Source organism: Manis pentadactyla, chromosome 7 (assembly GCF_030020395.1).
Source record: "Manis pentadactyla isolate mManPen7 chromosome 7, mManPen7.hap1, whole genome shotgun sequence".
NCBI lineage: Eukaryota > Metazoa > Chordata > Mammalia > Pholidota > Manidae > Manis > Manis pentadactyla.
The window spans coordinates 81,621,566-81,642,441 of NC_080025.1; the positions used below are offsets into that span (position 1 = coordinate 81,621,566).

Consider the following 20,876-nt stretch of genomic DNA (forward strand, 5'->3'; position numbering starts at 1 on the left):
AATCAACTACCGTCTTTGTGAAGAAAAAATTTAAATAGCGCCTATCCTTTCAAAATATATATATATTTGTATATGTATGCATACACACATGTGTTTTAGGATTGGAACTAGAGGTTTATGTATTTCAACTGAGTTGATACTTATAGTTTATTTAAGAAATGTATTGACCATTGATGTATGTCATGTACTCTACTAAAAAGTGGAGAAATGGATATGAATAACATGTGATACCTGTTTTCAAGGAATTTATAGCTAATAAGTAGTAATAGTAATATAAACAAATAACATGTTACTTGCAAGTATGTTCAGAATACAGGTACACAGGAGGGCATTGTCAGTTTTACCAGTGTCTGGAACCTACATATGTTCAATTAATCAAACTATAGAGTAGTGTCTGACTTACTGTTTCTCTTTGTACAGTCTAAATTCTGACTGTACAAAGATACTAATTTTTTTTAAACATACTAATTTTATCTTAAAATTTCCATTTTCGATAATAAAGTACAAGTTGGTCTTTTGTTTCTTTATACTTATTTCCAGTAAGGAAAAAAAATAGAAGCTATAGGTTTTAAACAGGTATTCCTTATGAACTATGAAAACAGAATTGGTCCTGTAATTTTGCAGTCAACTAGGACTGATTTGGAGTGCCTCCATACTCCGCATTTGCTGTAGAGAAATGTGTTCTGTGGTAGAATAGTGAGTTCAGACATCTTAGGGTCTTGGATAGGCATGCAGAGGAGGAGAGAGGGATGGCCATGGTAAATAAGTGCTCCAATGAGAGAGATGCTGGTGAGCTCATTATTTTCTACTACTCATCTGTTATATACATATCCTTTCCCTGACTTTGCTAACATTATTTCTGCCTATTCTTAATATATATTCTTTTCCAAGACTCATGTATAATTTGAGACCTATAAAATAATTTTAGCTGATTAGCATATTGGCTCTTTCTTTGGCTATTTCAGTTGCAGTGCCTCAACAGAAACACTCTATTGAGAAAGGTCCAACCATTAAGAGATTATTTTCAGGTTTTGATTGTTTTGTGATTTTTCTTTTTGTCAGGTTTTTCCAGTGACCTCAAGACTGAAGGCAACCTGGTCACATATGTAAAGGTGCCAGGCTAAGTATTTTAATAACAGCCATAGTTCCTAATTATGGTTTGTGTGGAGAATTCAGGGATCCAGACAGAAAAAGAGCTCTCATCTTGACATCCACAGACTATACCTTAAGAGGTAGCCTAAATTCTCCCACATTATGATGCCTAAAATGCAAGGGAGAAAAACAGTCATTTATATAATACACTTGGCAACGTCAAAATATTAGTTATTTTAGCAGCTCTGCCTGTGTTCCTTGATGCTAACCAAACTGGTGCTGGGCAAGCCACAGAATCTAGAGTTACGTCTGCCACTCACAGTTGATCTTTGGCACAATCTACTTAAAATTGTTATAAATACTGCAATTTTGCAAGATACTGTGGAAATATTGATTATTCTAATCATGAAGTCAACTGAACTACTTAGGCCAGATACTGAGAGTTGTCTTCCAAGAGTCCATAAATTGGTTACTTGGAACTTAAACTGTATTTTCCCATAGGAACAACATATGCTATGTGGATAGAGTTCCTCAAGACCAATGCATGTAAGCCTATGTAACTCATACTGTGATTAACTCATAAATATTAATATTTCTAAATTGTGGGTCTTAGGACTGGGGCTAACCCTAGGCAGACTTTTTTTTTTTACCACTTCCTATGCCTTTCTACATATATTTTAACCCTACTTGCATTTATCTCTAGGGTTCTAATTCTTAACCTTTTTTTATTTTTCCTCACCATACTCTGGGCTCTCTAGAATATAAAGTTAATCAGCCAATATTTTGTGTTACTTTTCTTTTTGTGATCTTTTTGTGATTTATTTTGTAAAAATAGATATGTTTGCTGGCTATATTATTTTTAGCCAGGACACCTTGGCTGTTTTTGAGCCTGGATCCATTTCTCTATCAAAAGATTCTCCCATACTGTTCTAAGATGCCTTATTATCCTAGAAGAAACCCTTGGTAGTAAAATTACAGAGTGTAAAGGTACTGTTCCAGCAAAGGAGTTATTCCATAGGCTAAAACTTATTTGTTCTAGAATTATGTCCCCAAGGTCATCTTCCCTGTTTCTCTTTTTCAAGATAACATTTAAAATTACTTCTTTTCCCTTTGTCTGACAGCACATAAGCATCTAGGAAGTGCTTTTTTCTCCTCTTTTGGAAAATGTTCACAATTGTCCTAATGGCAGATGGCGGGCTAGCCTTCTGCGGATGAGTCAGTATTCATAATTCAAAACTAGTAAGTATACAACTGAGTTCTAGCAGCTACAGTCCAGAAGTAAACAAGAATTCATTAATATGCCTCTGTATATATATATATATTGCACTTAATCTGCTGTTACCTGTTTACCAGAATGAAAGCTCCAGCAAGAGCAGGTAACTTTATTTTGCTCATTGTTTTGTCCTCAGAAAATAGAGTGCCTAGCATGGAGCAGTGTTCAGTGATTTTTCTGAATATTCCTTTCAGACCTTTCTTCGTGGCATCTACATTTTTTAAAGGTATATTTTTATTGCTGTGTGAATCAGTATTTTTTTTTCTTTTAGTTGTTAAGTCACATGTTAGGCTTTTGAATGTTCAGGACAAGAGTGATAATCTCCCCCTCCACCCCACAGCACCACCACCACCATCACCAGCAAAGGCTATAAAGAGTAGCGAAACTAAGGTGATACTAAGTTCATGATAGGTCTTTTGCATGAAAAAAGTCATGAAGTTCAAATTTCCTGTTGAAATTAGAGGAATGGAGGTAAAAACCTTTCTCATCTTCCATTCTGATTATAACTAGGGAGAAAATAGGGTATCACCTCGGTTAGAGGAAATGGGGATATGTTGAAATTTTCTCCCCTGATCTTTTGTGATCCTTGTGAGCATAACAGAAGGCAGATTCAGTACCTGAGCTGTAAGGCTTTAATTAGAAGCACAGAATGTTAGATCAGAAGGAATTTGGTCATTCAGTCACCTCCTCATATCTCTAATGAGGACACTTGCGTTGAGATAGAGCAACACTTACTGAGGCAGATGGCGCAGTGGACGTGAACTCTGCCTGTGCTGGAGCCGGGTTGAATCCTTTGCTCTGCCACTTACTGATTAGGTGCCCTTGGGCAAGTTACTCTACCTCTCTGTATCTCAGTTTCCTCACCTATATAAATTGGCGAAAATGATGGTACCTGCCTCATAGGATTATTATCTTGATTAAATGTGCCTAGGTGATTTTACCTTGGTTATCTCCTGTAATACTACCACAGTCCTGTGAGTTACTGTTTTAGGAATGGGGAATGTGAGGCTTGGAGAAATGAAGGAACTTTCCTAAATTCTGTGGAGTCCAGAGGCCTACAAAAATCTTCTGTAAGACCTTCATACTACTCGCTGCCTTTGCAGGAGGAACAGCCTTTATACAGGCATTCAGCCATGAAAACACCTGGTATATGGAAAACAGGAAGAAATTGTGTGGCTGGAGCATAGGGGAGACTGGTGAGGGGGGAGTAGAAAGCAGGAAGAGTGGAGAGGTAGAAGGTCCATTATTTCATACAGGGCTTTGTAGGTCTTGCCAAGAGAAAATGAAGAGCCAAGCACAGATCTTTGGACAGCTAAAGGATATGACTGGCTTTATCTTTAAGACCATAACTCAGGTGGAACTACAGAAGTGGAGAGAGACAGCAGGAAGACAAGATAAGAGGCTGCTTTTAATAGTCTAGTCCTGTGGTATCTGAACTTGATTTATTACATATCTTTTTCAGCAATTTTTAATTTGTACCACTCACGTAAGTTCATATATTTCTAAGTTATATATGTGTATAATTCAATCCAATCCATGAACAAAATGCACTTACTACTAGTTTTAAACAAAATACTAAAATGTGCTAGTAAAGCTGACTTTCTTATTTTTAAAGATAGGAAATATACATGTTATAATATTTTCTTCCCGCATGTCAACAGCTTCTTTTGTGCACCTTAATTGGATAAGCGCAGGTGGGGGCGCAGATGAGATGGGTAACAAGGGCTGAAGGGTTGGAAGAGAGTGACTGAAGGAGAATGAGCATTTGTAGATGTATGATTAGATGTATGAGGTGAGGGAGGAGAAAGAGATTAGGATAAAGGCAAAGTTTTAACAAGTTCTAATTTGAGGAATGTGGAAAATGATTGCCACCATTCCTAAAGTAGTGAATACCAGAGAAGGAACAGGCTGTAAGGTGATATAATGGTAAGTTTAAGGTTCCTGTTGGTTTCTGCCTCAAGATGTTAAATTAAAAAAAAAAAGAGAGGAAATACCGAATTTTACCCAAAACAGTAAGACAACATTTATGCATTTTTCCTTTGCCTTCTATGTTGCATGTAGCTAAGTGCTCAGTGAATATTTAAGTGAGCCCCTAAAATTATAGTGAAATTTGAATTAGAAGTGTTCATTCCACCCCCCACCGCCTCCACATAGGATACTTTAGGAGCAGTATAATATGAGCAATGTGTTTCAGTTTTTTGAACCTGGTGTCCCTGGACATTTTTTTCACTTAAAAGGCTCAAGAATATAAAAATTAACATTGTATCAGAATGATTTTCCTGGAATCCTTAATTACATTATTTTACAAGATAATTCTGTATAATCTAAAATTTTTTTTCGGTTTAGTTTTACCATTGTGATTTATAAGAGGCATGATTTTGGTCTAAATTGATTTGAGGACTGCCTTCAATAAAGTGATTTGCTTTCATTTGTAACTGCTATGTCATAGGTTCAGAGTGAGTTGTTCACATTCATGTAAGAGTCTGAGTGAGTAGTTGGCTTATCAATAACTCCAAGTTAGATTTGGAGGCAATACTAAGCAGTGTTGTCTCATGTCAGGGTTATGTTTGTGGGAGAAACATTGTACTTATTGTGAGTATATAGAAACAAAGCAACTTATCATTGGTCTACTTAATTTGTAAATTGAAACCAGTTCAGCGAATACTTACAGAAGAATAAGTGGTTAAAATGTAAAACATTTCTCACATATAACAAATATTTAATTAATGGGCATAACATTTGGAATGCAAGTTAAGGTCCCAGATATTCAAAACATAGTCTTATTTGAAATAGTGTTCAAAAATATAAGTAGCAAATGTTATGATGCTATTTTTTTTACTCCTTACTCTTTGTTGAATGCTGCTCTGAGGGAGATCTTAACTAAGCGAATGTAGTCTTTTGTTAAAATTCTATAACCTCCTCAAAAAGGGTTGACCTTGAAATTTTAGAGAAACTATAAAGCATATTTGTGAAAGTCAAGTTTTCTTATTTGTTCATAATTTGGCCTTGGAGTTAACTGAAAATGGAGGCTTTTAAATACAATTAGTAACGGCAGCTGGTTCCAAAAGTTTGCCAAGAAATGCTACACAATTGTGTGTTTCTCCTGATGTCAATAGGCCCTCAACCACTCTGGGGCAGATAATTTCATTTCCTGAAGCAAAAAAAGAGTAATTGTAGCACTAAGTCGTAATTCTGTTTAGATCCTATCTAGTCAGTTCATATTTCCAATCAAATTCTACTGTTGAACTCTTAATTATGCTTTTTGTATGTCATAGAATACTGTGTTGGTAGGAACTCTGTGCTCACTTTCCCAGCCTGTTATTCTAGCTGCAACAGATAGAATAAGAATTCCATTCCACTGGTTATTGCTGCACATACTATAAAGATATTTTCTTTATAGAGGAATACATAGAATCTGCATGCTTTAGGCAATGATTTTGATTTTAGGATTGTAGGTCTCTATATGCTAAAGGAATGCCATCATGAACTGGCAGAGGACGTGCTAGGCATTCATAAACTGGATAATCTGGTACTGCAAATATATTACTCAGCTTCCCCACTAGATAAAATCTTTATGTACCTAAGTAAAGTTAGGGTGTAAAGATCTATTAAAAATGACACTTCTGTTGTCCTCTTCTGCTGAGAGATGGTGGAACAGCACTTAATTTCTAAATTGTCAACCTTTTTAAGTTTGCAAATTAGGAATGATGGGTCCTTTCTACTATTATGGTAGTATTTATTGAGAACTTACTGTGTTTCAGGCACTATCCTAATCCTTTAACTCACTTTTTTCATAGCTTTCATATCAATAGTTATTTTCATTTTATGGAGCAAAAAAGCAAAGGAATCAGACCTTTTCCAAGGTCATATAGTTAGCCTAGGTAGAATCAGGTGTCCAGACAAGTATTTTATCCATTTCATGATTTGTTCTGAAATCCGGCTGCACTTCAAAAGCATTTGGGAGCTTTACCCACCCCACCCCACCCCACCCCACCCCCACATGCCTGGGAGGAACCCCAGTCTAACTCAGAATTTCTTAGGGATGAGGTCTGGACATTGGTATTTATTGGTGTTTTTAAAACAACTATGATGAGTTCAAAGTGAAATCAGAGTTAGAAACCACTGCTTTGTAATTCTATTCCTTTTAGAATTAATTTCACTTAATTTGGTGAAGTAATCTGGTAAGTAGGAGATAAAGCTATATCTGAAGACTTCAGGCTAGAATAGAACCATGGCGAAGATTTTACACACCTACCCACATAAACGATCAACTGAGTAAAGATGATTTCTATACTCAAACTTTGAGCCATACAACTTCACATACCAGAGATGATGAAGGCAATTTATAAGGAGAAAATCTGAAAACTCTTAAACTATGAAAGTACATGTAGTTTAATGAATACTGTTTCTATATGAAATTCCATACTTTAATAGTGTCTCTAATTTTTCCAAGCTTTAATTCATTATCATGTGTTGAAAAATATTTGGCAAGCTACTTGTATTTTAATGATTAATAAGGTACACATGCATAAGTATGATCTGTAATAATAAAACAGCCAACAAAATGTTCTGTTCTCTTGGTTTTCAGAGTTGGGTGATCCTGTTATAAAGATAGATGAAACGTTAATGAATACAGAATTAAATATAAATAATCATACTCATTGCATTTAATTTTATTAATTGATATTGGCTATCATGTTATAAGAATATAGAGCAACATTTGACTTAATCTTAACTACATGTCTAGTTATTATCCTACAGTGGGATAACAGAATGAAAAAGTGTATCATGCTTATAAACAAAAGGGATTGAATTAAGATTGCCATAAGACTTTTCATCTTGAATCTCCTGAGTAGACAATGCTCACCTCACATTTATAATATTCTGTTACTGAAATGTGGTCATTAAATTTAACACAGAGTTCTGAATGAATAAGGTAGACATTCAAGTTTGGAATGGGGAGAATAGGTTGTTCATGTGGGTTGTTTTTAAAGCATGCCATTTTGTAAAGCACAAAAGATGTTTTGGTACAGTGTTCCTTCTTTGTATGTTAGAACCACTGAAAAAGCCTCAGAATTTTAGAGTTAGGAGTGGCAGTTCTTTGAGTTCAGGCATTTGTGTTCAAGGTTATACAGCTATACAACCAGTGAGAGTGCCAAAACCACAGCTGAGATGTCTCCATTCCCTGTTCCTCTTTGCACTCTTATCAGGCTGCTCACTTTATCTGAGGAAAAAATCAGGTTTAACATTTGTTTGTGGTTCCAAGTTTTTTCTTCCAGGCTTTGTCTTTCCAGATCATCAAGTAATTTTATTGGAAAGGCAAGGAGATACAATGAATACTGCCTAACTAGAAATAACTACAGATAACTATAGCTAACTATATATATATATATATAACTATAGCTAGCTATGTAACTAGATATAATAACTGAATACTCTTTCTAGGATAGCAGTATACTTTTTTTGTTTGTTTAACATTAAAATTAATGTTTTTTTTTGTTTAACATTTAACAAAAAAATACAGAACAATAGTTTTTAAGTGGGTAAAATTCTGTAAAAATATGAGGTTCTGAAATTAGAAAAGTGTTAAGAAGAAAAACCATTTAATTCATTGTAGGTTGCTAATAGGAAGATAACCATTTTTGCAGATTATCTAACTCACATCTAGCTTTCAATTCTGGGAAAGTCCCTTGAAACTGTCGATAAAGTTACAAGAGAAATCATGTGGTGAGCCTGAGGATGTAGTAAAGAATAGAACACAGAAGACGGCAGTGCAGCCAGGATGACTTTTCTTACATAATAGGGTGGATCCTTGACTACTGGCACAGTCCCACCCCTGCTGAAGGCAGAAGAGGCTTGTTAACAGCCATCAAGCCCATGGCTTTAGGCCAGTGCTGCACTTGTAGGGGCTGTGTTGTCACCAGCAGTCATCTCCATGGGGGCATCACATGCCGTATCTACTTTCTCTTGTATTTCCTCTACATGGCTTGTTGTTGACTGGATAATAAAGCAAGGTCAAGCTGTTCAAGGCATCATTCTCACCAGTTTTTGATTGTGGACCAGTCTTTTCTGGCCTGGCCTAGTTCAGTAGAGAGCTTTGTCTTTCCAGATCATCAAGTAATTTTATTGGAAAGGCGAGGAGATACAATGAATACTGTCTAACTAGAAATAACTACAGAGCAAACTCTGGCTCTAGTCAGGTTAATGGTGTTTTGCATCTTCTTAAAGGAGAAAGTCTTATACCCTTACTCCCTCCCATCTGTTTGAGTAATGTAGGATAAATGTTGAATCCAAGAAAATCCTCAAATCTGAATGGAATGAAGAAACCCAACTTAATTCTAACACTTAATTCCTTGCAAGAGACTCTGCATAATCTGTAGGGACATGCGTAACTGCAGTGATGGAGAAACTGTGGTTCCCTAGGTTTCCCAACAGTGCGGCCTTGTTATTTTGCAGGCAAAATTTCCCAGCCAGAGATACAGTCATATTTAAATATAAGCACACATCTGTATTCCCAAGACTAACGTTTACCAAATACACTGTAAGTGTACCTCAAGGGTCTTTTTTTCTAAGTATGTATTATACTTCATTAATGATGATACAAACATCCCTATTACTCAGATTCTGAATATTCGGCTGTGTTCTGTATCCTAAACTAAAGCAACTTATCAGAATTGTGACAAATATAATTATGGTGCTAATGTCATCTTTCAAAATATATATGAAAATAATACATCTAAGTAGATTATGTGCTTATTAGTATGTTGGCAATGGGGATTGGTCTGCATTGTCAGAATTTGTTTAAATAGGACTATTGTATTTATACAAGTATGTTACTGACTTTACAGCTTGGCATCTTACAAAGATAATAACACATTCTGGTGGATTTGAATTTCCAAAATCCTTTGCCAGGTAGGAAAGGGAGAAATCGCATATAGGTTTTATGACTTTTCATGAATAGACCATTTTCTTTCTGTTTAAAAATATGAAGAAAACATGTTAGGTAGAGATGCTTTTAGATTTCTCATGCTTCCAGTAGCAAAAATATAAACTGTGCTGCAAAAGTTCTTTTACACAGACCCTGTAAAGGTCTGAGCAAAATTACTACCTTTTTTCATGGTGGGTTGAGGGAAAACACATGACATGTTATAAACTTGTTTTTTTCCCCTGCATTCATATACTCTTGGGGTGTAAAAGTAATGTTTTCTGCTAAGAAGTTTTGTAATAAAGACTACTCCACATATTAAAATTTTTAATTAAGTTGGTTGGACAGTGAGAAAAATGGAGAACCCTGTCTTACAATCTCTTGTAATTCTTCTGCATGACTTATACATATTGCCCCATTCAGTTACATTTTTGAAATACATAATAATGTATTTGTTTTCAGGATTACAACTCTACTTTATTCAAAATGCAGTTTTCTGTACCAAAATATCCTCTCCTATATTCTGTGGTATGGCAGATTACTGTTTCATTGAAGATTTCATTTACTTATAAGAAATGTACTACACTGGGGTGTTAGAAATAGCTTTACAAAAATGGAAGCTCTGTAGTGGAAGCAAAGGGGCAATAGTGGATAAATTGTGCAAAAGGCTGCTTGTTTGGAAATCAAACTTAATTTAAAAGAGCTTTCAATCACTAGTAATGTAACTGCTTTAAATTTACAGACAGTGGGAGTAGCTCACCGTTACCCAAGTATGCTTCATCTCCCAAACCAAACAACAGCTACATGTTCAAACGGGAGCCCCCAGAGGGATGTGAGCGAGTGAAGGTCTTTGAGGAAATGGCGTAAGTAATGTCTTTTCTGTCAGCTGGGATCTGCAAAGCTGCAAAGCTTCTTACTGAGACCAGTTGATTACAGATGAATCAACTACTCTATCCAGCTGATAATGTGTTTCAAAAGCAAATTATGAAATGAGATTGAATAGGCCAAAGATATCTTATTGGAGAATTGGAGTCTGTAATGCCGGAAATATACAGACTAACACAAAAAACTTGGAAATTCATCCTTACTACCCAATGGCTTATTTTTAACCATTAAGAATTTTCCTTTCAAAGGCTCTTATTAATTTAGATGGCTAACAAGACATAACAGCAAAGCTAATATGTATGTGTGGCTAGCCCGATGGCAGTGAGTCCACCAGTCAGAAGGAAACTAACTAGTTTCCTTCCCTGTAGACACGTGTATTCATTGAACTTTCTGTTCCCAGATATTTTTTTCTTTTTGAATCGCCAATATGTATAACTTAGAAATTAAAGGAAAAGAGGTTCATCCTGTAAATACTTGGCAGAATAGCACAGAAAAAGACTGTATGGCTCTTGGCCTCACTCATCCCTTTGTCCCAGCACAGGTGTCTGGTGGAGGCTGCTATACTCTTGCAGCCTAGACACCTGTCTTGCAGAGGCTGAGGACTTAGTTCCCAGGAATGGGAGGAGAGGAAGGGCTTCTGTACCCTGCTCTGTTGGGTTAACTGGAATTTTTTTTTCTGCTCTGTGTTAGTAGTGTGTATAGAAATGCAGAAAAAGGAGGGAATGCTCGAAACAAAATATATGGTTGGATAATCCTTCTCCCAATACGCTTTCTTAATTTAAAAAAAAAGTCATTCTAACCTTATGTAACATTCAGCTATAATACAGGTTTTTCCATATTCTTAAATGATTAGAAGCAAACTAATGATCTCTGAAAAAATTTGTCTGCCCAGTCCTTTTGGAAATACTTTTGTCACTTCAGTGCTGTGTACATCAATCGTCTGCCAGCTGACTTGTGCTATGGAAGATGTTTACCCCTCTGTGTACACTTAACTCATTCCCTGCCATTCACATTTTACCTGTTCTAGCGAAGTCCAATTAATTCAGAAAGTGCTTAACGTTTTAGTGATTGTAAACCTAATTTTGTTTTATGGTTTTAGGTCTCGCCAGCCTATCTCAGCCCCTCTGTTTTCATGTCCTGACAAAAACAAGGTTAATTTCATCCCAACCGGATCAGCTTTCTGTCCTGTAAAACTTCTAGGCCCTCTCTTACCTGCCTCTGACCTGATGCTCAAGAACTCTCCCAACTCTGGCCAGAGCGCGGCACTGGCCACCCTGACCGTGGAGCAGCTCTCCTCCCGGGTCTCCTTTACGTCTCTCTCTGATGACACCAGCACGGTGGGCTCCATGGAGGCCTCTGGCCAGCAGCCATCCCAGCAACAGCTCCTTCAGGAACTGCAGGGTGAGGAACTCCTCCCAGCACAGAGCTATGTGATCATCTGAAACAAAGGGGGAGCTGGCCTCTGCCCTGTGGGCCGTGGATTAGGAACTAGATCTCAGACATCTATCTGCATGGAGCAACAAACTTACCGAGCACCACCACCACCGACAGAATACTTATCAGCATCATAAAGTATCTCTCAACACCGAATTGGCAGGGACGGAACTCCTATTCAGCAGTTTTTGTGGAAAGCAGTAATGCTTGCAAAATGTGTGTGTGTCATTCAGAATTTTAAGTGGAGACTATGCATTTCATAGTATGTTTAACAGATTAGTGCTATGTCCTGTGTTTTGTTCCAAATTCTTCAGTATAAATAAGCTCTATATCAAAAAGTTGCCTGTCTAAATAGAAAATGTCTTGCTGTGTTTTGTCCTATGGAAAATACTGTACTTCACAATTATGTTTACAATTGATCCAGGTGTTTGTTTCTAACTTCTGTAATACATACAATGCAAAAAATAAATAAACCAATGGCCACAACAGTTGCACAGTGCCCACCCTATGGCCTAGCTTCAGGTACTTCTGTTGAAGTCTAAACTCAGGTAACTTGGAATGTATATCATATTGGGATAGTAACTATTTCACAGCTAAAAAGCTAAAGAGGGAACATCACTCTTTTGCCTTTCCTTATTTTATGCATTTCCCTTTCCTCATTACATTCCACATTCTTAGAAGAAGTGCATTCAACCCGAGGGGAACGATTATCCTGGACATGGGTGAACATGAGGAGAACCAGCAAATTTGTGGTGTCTGACATCACTTTTGTCATGTGGTTACAAGTAAAACAGCTTGCATTCACTGTCAACATGTGTAAAGGTGGCTTTTACAAGTTCAGGTGTTGCTCAGTTAATAACTGTTACAATGTTGCAAAAAGAAGTGTCCAGTACTAGGCTTTACATAAACATTCCACATTGTGTGTGCTTGAATTTAAAGACAAGAATGTCTGGGTTGAATTTCAGAACAAGAGAAGTTTTGCAGGGGATGGTAGAGATTTTTTTGTGTATGTTGGCCATGGCGGTCATGAAATGCTACTGTTTTATCTAAAGGCATATTTATGTTTAGTTTATTCTGGAGATTCTTTAATTTGCAGGTGAAACAATGACACACTTTTGGTTATTGTTTTCCTCCAGCAGTGGAGGTGCATGAATTGCATTCACATAGAGAATATAGGGCCTCAGGATGAATGAAATGTAAGTAAGCAAGTTATTCGGTGACTTACCAAGGCGGTAGTTTGAAGTGCTCTCTTATTTGAGCCTCTCATACTAATACGGTGGATAGATCTGTTCATATTTTGGATGTCCACAGCAAAGCATAAATCCATGTAAATAGCCTGGAACTTGCAGACTTGACCTAACTTCTCAACCAAGTGTGAAGAGAGCCCTAGATACGCCTGGCTGGTCAGAGGAAGAACCCAACTCTTGGGCATTGTTTCCTGCAGCACAAACAGGGTATCCGAAAGCAAAGGGAAGGTTTTGTGTTTTTGTTCCATTGCTTTCAGTTCAGTGAAACAGAGTTGTTTCATCTGCACCTAAAGTATATGGCATAGTTTTCTTAAGAATTAGGGGAACAAGGTGCCTATGGTTCCAGGAACATGTCAGTTCCCTTCAGTCATTCCTGGGGTTTTCTTTGCGTTATTTTCTAAGGAGGTTGAAGAAGAAAAGGTAATGAAAAAGAAAGCAACACCATTGATTTTTTTTTTAAGACATGGTATATATGTATATGTTTGTGTGTGTATGTATTCTGTGTATTATTTTGTCATCCCAATTATCTTCTTTCCACCAAAGTTTGCAGTAATATTCTCTCCTGAAGGTGCATCTGGCTCCTTTAAGTTAGTCAGTGTTATATTGTAGGAGACTGTCATGGAAAAGGACTCAGTTTACTTTTGCCATTTTCACAGGGGAACCTTTTAAAACAATCTCTTCAGCAGCAGACACCTTTAACCCTAATAATCTCAGGCCTTGATGAAAATACTATATTTTGTAGATTATGGTTAAAGGGAGAAAATTATTAGTTCTGTAAGATAAATATGAGCTCCATTAACTTCTGCTATCTGGTTTAGCATTATGTAATGTGTTGATCTTCTCTGCTTTTGTCCAAATAAGATGCAATAGTATCAATATCGATTTATGAAAGATGGACTGAGTGCTTTTATGGTGATGAAATCTGATGTACGATATTTATAGTGATGTGCTTTTATTTTCTCATGAGAAACTAAATATTGTGTTGTACATTTGTTCTTAGCATATATTAAAGTTTTGAACCAAATGTGTTAAAGCTTATGCTTTGCCTTGTAAATTTCCCAGAAGTTGTTGAGCTCAAATGTATCCTACATCCAGCTGTAGAAATTTGTCAGAAATTGTTTAAATTTTGTATATAATCGTACTGTTTAATTCTAGCCACTGTGCTGAACAGTATTTGAGTTACCATACAATATGGCTTTACACGACAAATGTGTGGCTTTTGTTTTGTATTTTTTCAGTATAGAAGTTCCTGTGTCTTATTTAAATAAAGTTATTAGTAAAACTGGAACAGTGCACAAATGTTTTTGGAAAGACTGTTGTTAGCATCTTACCTGACAGAGACAAATTCACCTCAGGGTAATAATGGTAGTGCTCAGTGTTCATTGAGTTCCTGATCTGCATCTCTGGGGCTGTGGGGAGGCTGCAGATTTCCACAGCTGGTTTCTTCTTAACATTTAATTTACACACTTTCCCTCACAAGGTAAGAAGCTAGATGTCTAAAACTCCAAGTTATTCTGCTCCCAGCTATGAGCACCTTAAATAGAGAAAACACTGTCCCCACATAATTATTTTATACCTAGGAATTATTTATGGAAATAAGTTTTTTAAGGTCAGTGAAATCACCTCAAAGGAAGTTGCATATTTCTTGCAAAGTAAGCTGCACACACACAAACACAAAATCCATTTTTACTTTTTCTATTTATGTTTAGATTCTGGATAGGAGAAAGAAAAGCTGTACAGAACAAAGGAGTGTTGATGTTATGCCCAGTTATCCAAATAGGGTCATGATGGGCCAAGTAAAGCGAAAGCTTTCAGGTCATGCGGCCTCAAAGCAAACACTAGTCACTTTGAGAAATAATTGAGCACCAAAGTGTTCTTCATTTCTGAAGCATATATCATCAAAGAGATTGGTAATATTTGACCTTTGACTTTTACTTAAAAATGACTGTTTAGTACCTGTGTTTGGGCAGAAAAAAAAAATGCAACTTTTTAGTGGTGAGATTCATCAACTCTCTTCTTGAGAATGTAATAGGCTTGATATCAACAGCCCTGAGAAACAAGTCCGTATTTGCAAAAACCAAACCTTAAGAACGAGGAGGAGATTAGGTCCAAGAACTTAACATATTTTTAACCTTATCCTAGCCAGGAAAAATCACTTGACATTTATGAATTTTGCAAAATGAATGTTAACTCTGTCCCATCCACCATCCCTTCTATGGCTCTGAAGTCCCACTGTCCCCTACCTACATCCTGCTGCTCTCCACAGGCAGTTTCTGCTTCTGTATCCCATCTTTTTACCCCTCCACACCCACTCTTTTGGTGAATTCAGGGTTCTCTGGAGCTGCAGGGCCTTTGTGAAGATGGATCCTTTAAGTCACATGTTGAGTCAAAATCTGAGCATGATAGTTCGCTCCCCTGTCCCTTTTACCTAAAGAGCATTCCCTCTAAGACCTCTTGCCTCATTGCAACTTCAGTGATTAAATGGACTGGAGATACTGTCTTGTTCCCTGTCATACCAAATCAGCTCTCTTCTACCCTCCTATTCTTCCTTTTTCCAGAAGATAAGGACTGGAATTCTGGCCTGAAGGTTTGTCCACCTAAATCTCAGATTTGCTTTTCTGTCTTCCTGTTAGCTCATCACTGCCTTTCAAGCTACAAAGACACGATGGTGGCAAGTCAGACAGCCATGCCATACAGATGAGTTTCTTTTGAAATAGGATTCTGATGGCAAGGAAACAAAATCAAGTATGTTAAATTTCCAATAATCTCTAATAGCAATAGGCCAGGGGTCAACCAGCTACATCCATGGGCCAAATCCACCCCATGCCTTTCTTACAGAAAAAGTTTTACTGGAACAAAGCCACCCTCATTGATTTTTATATTGCCTTTGACTATTTTGCAGGACAACAGCAGCATTAAGCGGTTGCAACAGAGTCTGACTGGCCCACAATGCCTATCTGGTCCCTTACAGAAAAAAATTACCGACCAAAGAAAAAACTACCTATAGGTAATTTGTATCATACATGTGGTTACTTGAAAAATATGTCCACAAATTCCTTGACATTCTACTCTTCAAGAGGTAGAGCTTAATTTTCCTCTTAAGTGTGGGCTGAACTTGCTGATGGATAGAATACAGCGGAAGTGAGGGTCTGTCACTTCCAAGATTGGGTTATAAAAGGCTGCTGTCGGTGTGAACTCTCCTGGATCACTTGCTTTGGGGGAAGCTGTATTGTGAGGATCAGAAAGTCTGTGGAGGGACAGCCCCACATGGCAAGAAGCTGAGCCCTCCAGCCGCTGAGTGAGCTTCCTGTGCCGGAGCGAGCAGGTCCAGCCTGACACCTAACCAGCAGCTGACTGCAACCTCACGAGGCACCTGGAGCCAGGCCAGCTAAACCACTCCTGGATTCCTGCCCTCAGAAACTGTGGGATAATCAGTTTATTGTTTTAAGATGATACGTTTTGGGGCAATTTGTACCATAGGGTTAGAGAGCTAATATAGTACAGCAGCTGCCCTGTGTGCCACTCTCCACACAGACATACACACATTGCTGTCATTGAGTGCACCTAGAGTATGGCTATATCATTCTGTCCTCTGGATCCAGAAAATGAGGTTTGCTTTTAAGAATGGACGCTTCTTGAAAGAAGCCCATTTGAGACTAGGTCCAAGACAAAGGTTTCTCATAATAAAAGTTTGTTATTTGAACAACACATGATACTAAGTCTATTGTATGTGCCTGTCTTGTCTAACACTAAGCCATCTTATTTAAGACAATCCAATGGGGGTTGGGGGAACAAACCCTTGTAGGAAAGGATTCCCTGTGGAAAATGATGCAAAAAGTCATGGGATAGGTAATCAGTGTTTCAAGCTGGAAAAGAAGAAAAACCAGAATCTCTTAAGAAAATGAGAAATATTTCCACTTGTAATGTCTTTTGTTTTTTGCATTTAGTTAACAGGAGGCTGGCTGGTAACCCAACGGTTCTAAAATGGCCTAGTCTATTCCATAGGCATTTGCATCCCTCAAAGAAGAGAGGAAAATTTTTTTCAAAGGTTCAGATCAGTTTGGTGATGGTCACTCTCATTCAAAAAAGCTATTTTCTTAACACTAATAATTTGAATAATGAGATCGTTTTTTGCAAAAGATTTTCTGGTAACAAGGAATGGGTCCCCTTTCACACTACAAAACCTACTGAAGTCTTGGCATCTGTTTTAAGTGTGACTGATGACATTTCTTTAGCCAGAATTGGGTGTGGTCCTGCAGGCAGCGGGTGTTACCCTGAAACCACTGTCAGAAGCAAGCTGGATGAAAGGTGGACGTCGGGCTCCACAGGACCTGCCAAATGGGTAGAAGCGTTCATGTGGGGAAGGCAAACCATTTCTCAGGTTTTCTATTCCACTTTATAAAGGAAAAGGGTCATATTCAAAGGACCAAAGTTAACAAAGGAGAGGACATTTCTCCTGTGCTATAGTACACAGCTGGCCATTTTTCACACAGAGTGAAGGGCAATCTTCCCCACTCTCCACTCCTCTGGCCATTCGATTAGACAAACACTGGTGTGGTCTCTCCTGCTCCCCTTCCCAGTGGCCACTCTGGGAGCTTGGGAGGAAGAACCTCTTCCTTTCCTAGTCCCTGTCCCCGTCTGCTTCCTCTCCTCGATCCACGGGTGATTGCAGCAGGCCCTGCAGGAAGCCAGTGAGGAGGGAGGGAAAGGAGGCGAAAGCCCGTTCCACCCGGGGAGTAGGATCTGCGGGCAGGGGAGGGGAGTGCCGAGGCGAGCTCCCACAATACTCATCTGCCCTTCTGAAGCGTTTGATTCTTTTCCTCAGTGTGAGCACATACATAGTCCTTCTGTGATGTTTTGTGAAAGATGAGGAAGCAACACAACCTTAAATCTGCAGATTTGCCAGCAGTTCTGTCGCTCTGCCTGCACCGCCTTCCTCCCATCCGGCGTGCAGCAGGAAGCAGGTGTGGCTGGACTGACTGCTTCATATGTTCCTAAAAGACAAGGTGAAATTCAAGGGAAGGGAGCAACGTGAAAACAAAGGCTTAACCTCACTAGTAGTAAAGCAATGCAAATTAAAACAATTTTTTGCCCTTAAACTGGCAAAGATTAAAAAGAAGGATGATGTTCAGCGCTAAGTGGGTGCTGGGCACATGGTCACTCTCATATCTGCTATTAGAAGGATAAACTGGGTGCATCTTTTTTGAACAAGACCATGGCAACACTTGGGCCAAGCAGCAAAAAGCAGGTCACAAAACAACGTGATCCCTTGGTTTTGGAAAAACACATATATGTAAGTTAAGAAAAAAGGACATGAAGAATGTGCAAAAATTAATAATGGTTATGTTGTGGCTAATTTGTACTTAGTATTTGCATTTCTTTTCTAAGTTTTCTCTAGTAGCAGCTGTTAACCTTGTAATTTGAGAGAAAAATGCATTTTTACTTCTATCAAGGGAAGGAAAAAAGGAAAGAAAGGAAGAAAATGGCAGCAAAAGATTTAATTCTATGGAAATGAGTGGCAGATCTTTTAAAATCAAGGTGGCTAAAGAGAAAGCTTGGTACACTGAACTTGAGCTCAGTGGAAGAATCCAAATAGGACATACAGTTTCAGGCCTTTTCCTCTTTCCCAGGAAAAATTGGTCCTCACACCCTCATCCGCAAGTAAGCAGGATTGGATTATCCAAGTCTGCAATGGTGTTGGAGATGCATTTGGGAAAGGCTAAGGTTTCAGCCCAAATGACAGTGTCTCCTTGCAGTGTGACCCCTACTAACAGCCCTCTGCTCAGTGGATTTGTAAAGCGGGCACCAGGATGCCAGAAACCTGTCCTGTCACTGACTCTTCTTGAACTGCTTCATCTAAAAATTCAAAATGGATCCCCTGCACCAAGCAAATGACAGAAACCTGAAAAGGGCCAAGAGGCTGTTCTTGAATGTGATTCATATTTCTCAGAACACTACTGAGGGTTATTTAGTCTAGTTTTACAGAGATGGGTACATGTGAGATGGACATTGACCAGAATTTATATGAGAGAAGATTGGGAATCAAAGCCATGGACAAGCTGCAGGGGATTCCTTGGCCAGAGAACAGCCTGGGTGGGAGACCAGGGCTCCTCCTACTAGTCTTTAGATCTGTAGCTGGCCTAGCCAGTGGGGCATAAGGCAACGCGGGGCTCAGATACTTGCTTAGTTTTCCCTCTTGGCAAGTGTCCCCCCTTACACACAAAACTTATTCTCAGCTCCCTGCCGTCTGTGATCTCAGCCCACTGGCAGGCCACACCTGGCAGAGCCACGTCCCTCCCACATTCAGGAGCCCAGAGGCAGTGTGGCAGATGGGGAAGTGGCCCAGTTGGGGAATCAGACGAGAGTGAGTGAGAACCCTGTGAGCCTGGGAGTCTTTAATTATAAAACAGAGGTAATATTCTCAGTCTGCTGGGGCTGCTGTAACAGAACACCACAGGCTGAGTGGCTTAAAAACAAACTTACTTCTCACAATTCTGGAGGCTAGAAGTCTGGTTTCGGTCAAGACCCTTGTTCTGGCCTGATCTCAGCGTGGCACTGTCTGTGCTTATAACGCCAGGCCTACCGGCTCAGGGCCCCACTCTTATGACCTTGCTTTACCTTATTTCCCAAGGCCCTATTTCCAGATACAGTCACATTGAGGGTGATAGCTTCAACATACATATCTCCAAGGGGACACAAGTCCATCCATAGCAAAAACCTATTCCGTGACAGAAGTGCAAATTAGAGTCACAATGAGATACTACTTCATACCCGCAAGGATGGCTGTAACCAAGAAGACAAGTAATGACTTTCTGGATGTGGAGAAATAGGAATTCCTATGAATTAGTGGTGGGCATCTGAAATGGTGCGACCACTTTGGCAGCCTGGCAGTTCCTCAAAAGATTAAACATAGAGGTACCATGGAACCCAGCAATCCCATCCTTAAGTATATACCCAAGACAATAAAAAAAAAAGCATGTCCACACAAAAACTCATACACAAACACTCATAACAGCATTATTCATGATAGCTAAAAAGTGAAAATAATTCAAATGCCAATCAAGTGATGACTAGATAAATAAAATGTGTTCTATCTACACAATTGACCATTATTTAGTAATAAAAAGGAATGAAGTACAGACACATGCTACAACATGGGTGAGCCTTAAAAACAGTGTGCTGAGTGGAGGGAGCCAGTCACAGAAGACCACCTGTTATATAATTCCATTCATATGACGTGTCCCTTACAGGCAAGTCCACACAGAGCTCAGATTGGTGGTTGCCATGGCCTGAGGTAGGGTGGAATAGGGAGTGCCTGCTAATGGGCACAGAGTTTCTTTTGGGGTAATGAAAAATGTTCTGGAATTCAAAAATGGTGAGGATTGCATAACCTTGTGAATATACTAAAATCTACTGAATCACATAGTTTAAAAAGGTGAAATTTACACACAGTATGTGAATTGTGACTCAAAAACACACATACATATATCAAAATTAATCCAATCTCAGAGGATAGGTGAGAGGATGAAACAGGCTTATGTGTACAGAGCACAGAGCCTGGCATGGAGAACCCCCAGGGACAATAGCTGCTTTTATTGTTCATAGTCCTTGTAGGGTCAAAAACAGTGAAGGCAGTAAAGCTGTAAACATGGTTACATGAGCCTCTAATCTCTGCCTCTGATGTCCTCAAAGACATTCACTGCATGGCCCTCCTTCCTCTTCTAAGGTCCACTGTCTGCCATTTGCACCTTTCCTCGTTACTAGTAGGTGAGTCAGTCAGGTGCCCGCCATCTTAGCTACAAGTTTGGGCAAGAGGCTGAAGTGTGCACACCCAACCTTGCCTTCACAGACATCCGTGTCTCGCCCGCTCACCATGCACCTGTGTGCCTGGCTTCCCTTGCCCAGCCGACACCTGGGAAGCAAAGCCCGAGGACCGTGACACCTCGGGCTTCAGCCTGGGCTCACTCTTGGCTTTTCCAGGGGCTTGTCTTTAACCATAGAGTTGGTTGTAGGGCAGAAA

The 20,876-nt window shown here is 38.9% G+C and overlaps 1 protein-coding gene across 1 annotated transcript in view; it reads left to right on the top strand.

The window, feature by feature from the left end:
- The window catches only part of GLCCI1 (glucocorticoid induced 1), a 109,454-nt gene extending 95,310 nt beyond the window's left edge, over nucleotides 1-14,144 (top strand). Inside the window, exons 7-8 of the mRNA XM_036894518.2 lie at nucleotides 10,033-10,153; nucleotides 11,275-14,144. Coding sequence (XP_036750413.1) covers nucleotides 10,033-10,153; nucleotides 11,275-11,617 — 464 coding nt within the window. The 3' untranslated portion in view covers nucleotides 11,618-14,144. The remainder of the gene's footprint in view (nucleotides 1-10,032; nucleotides 10,154-11,274) is intronic.
- The last annotated feature ends 6,732 nt before the right edge of the window (nucleotides 14,145-20,876 follow it).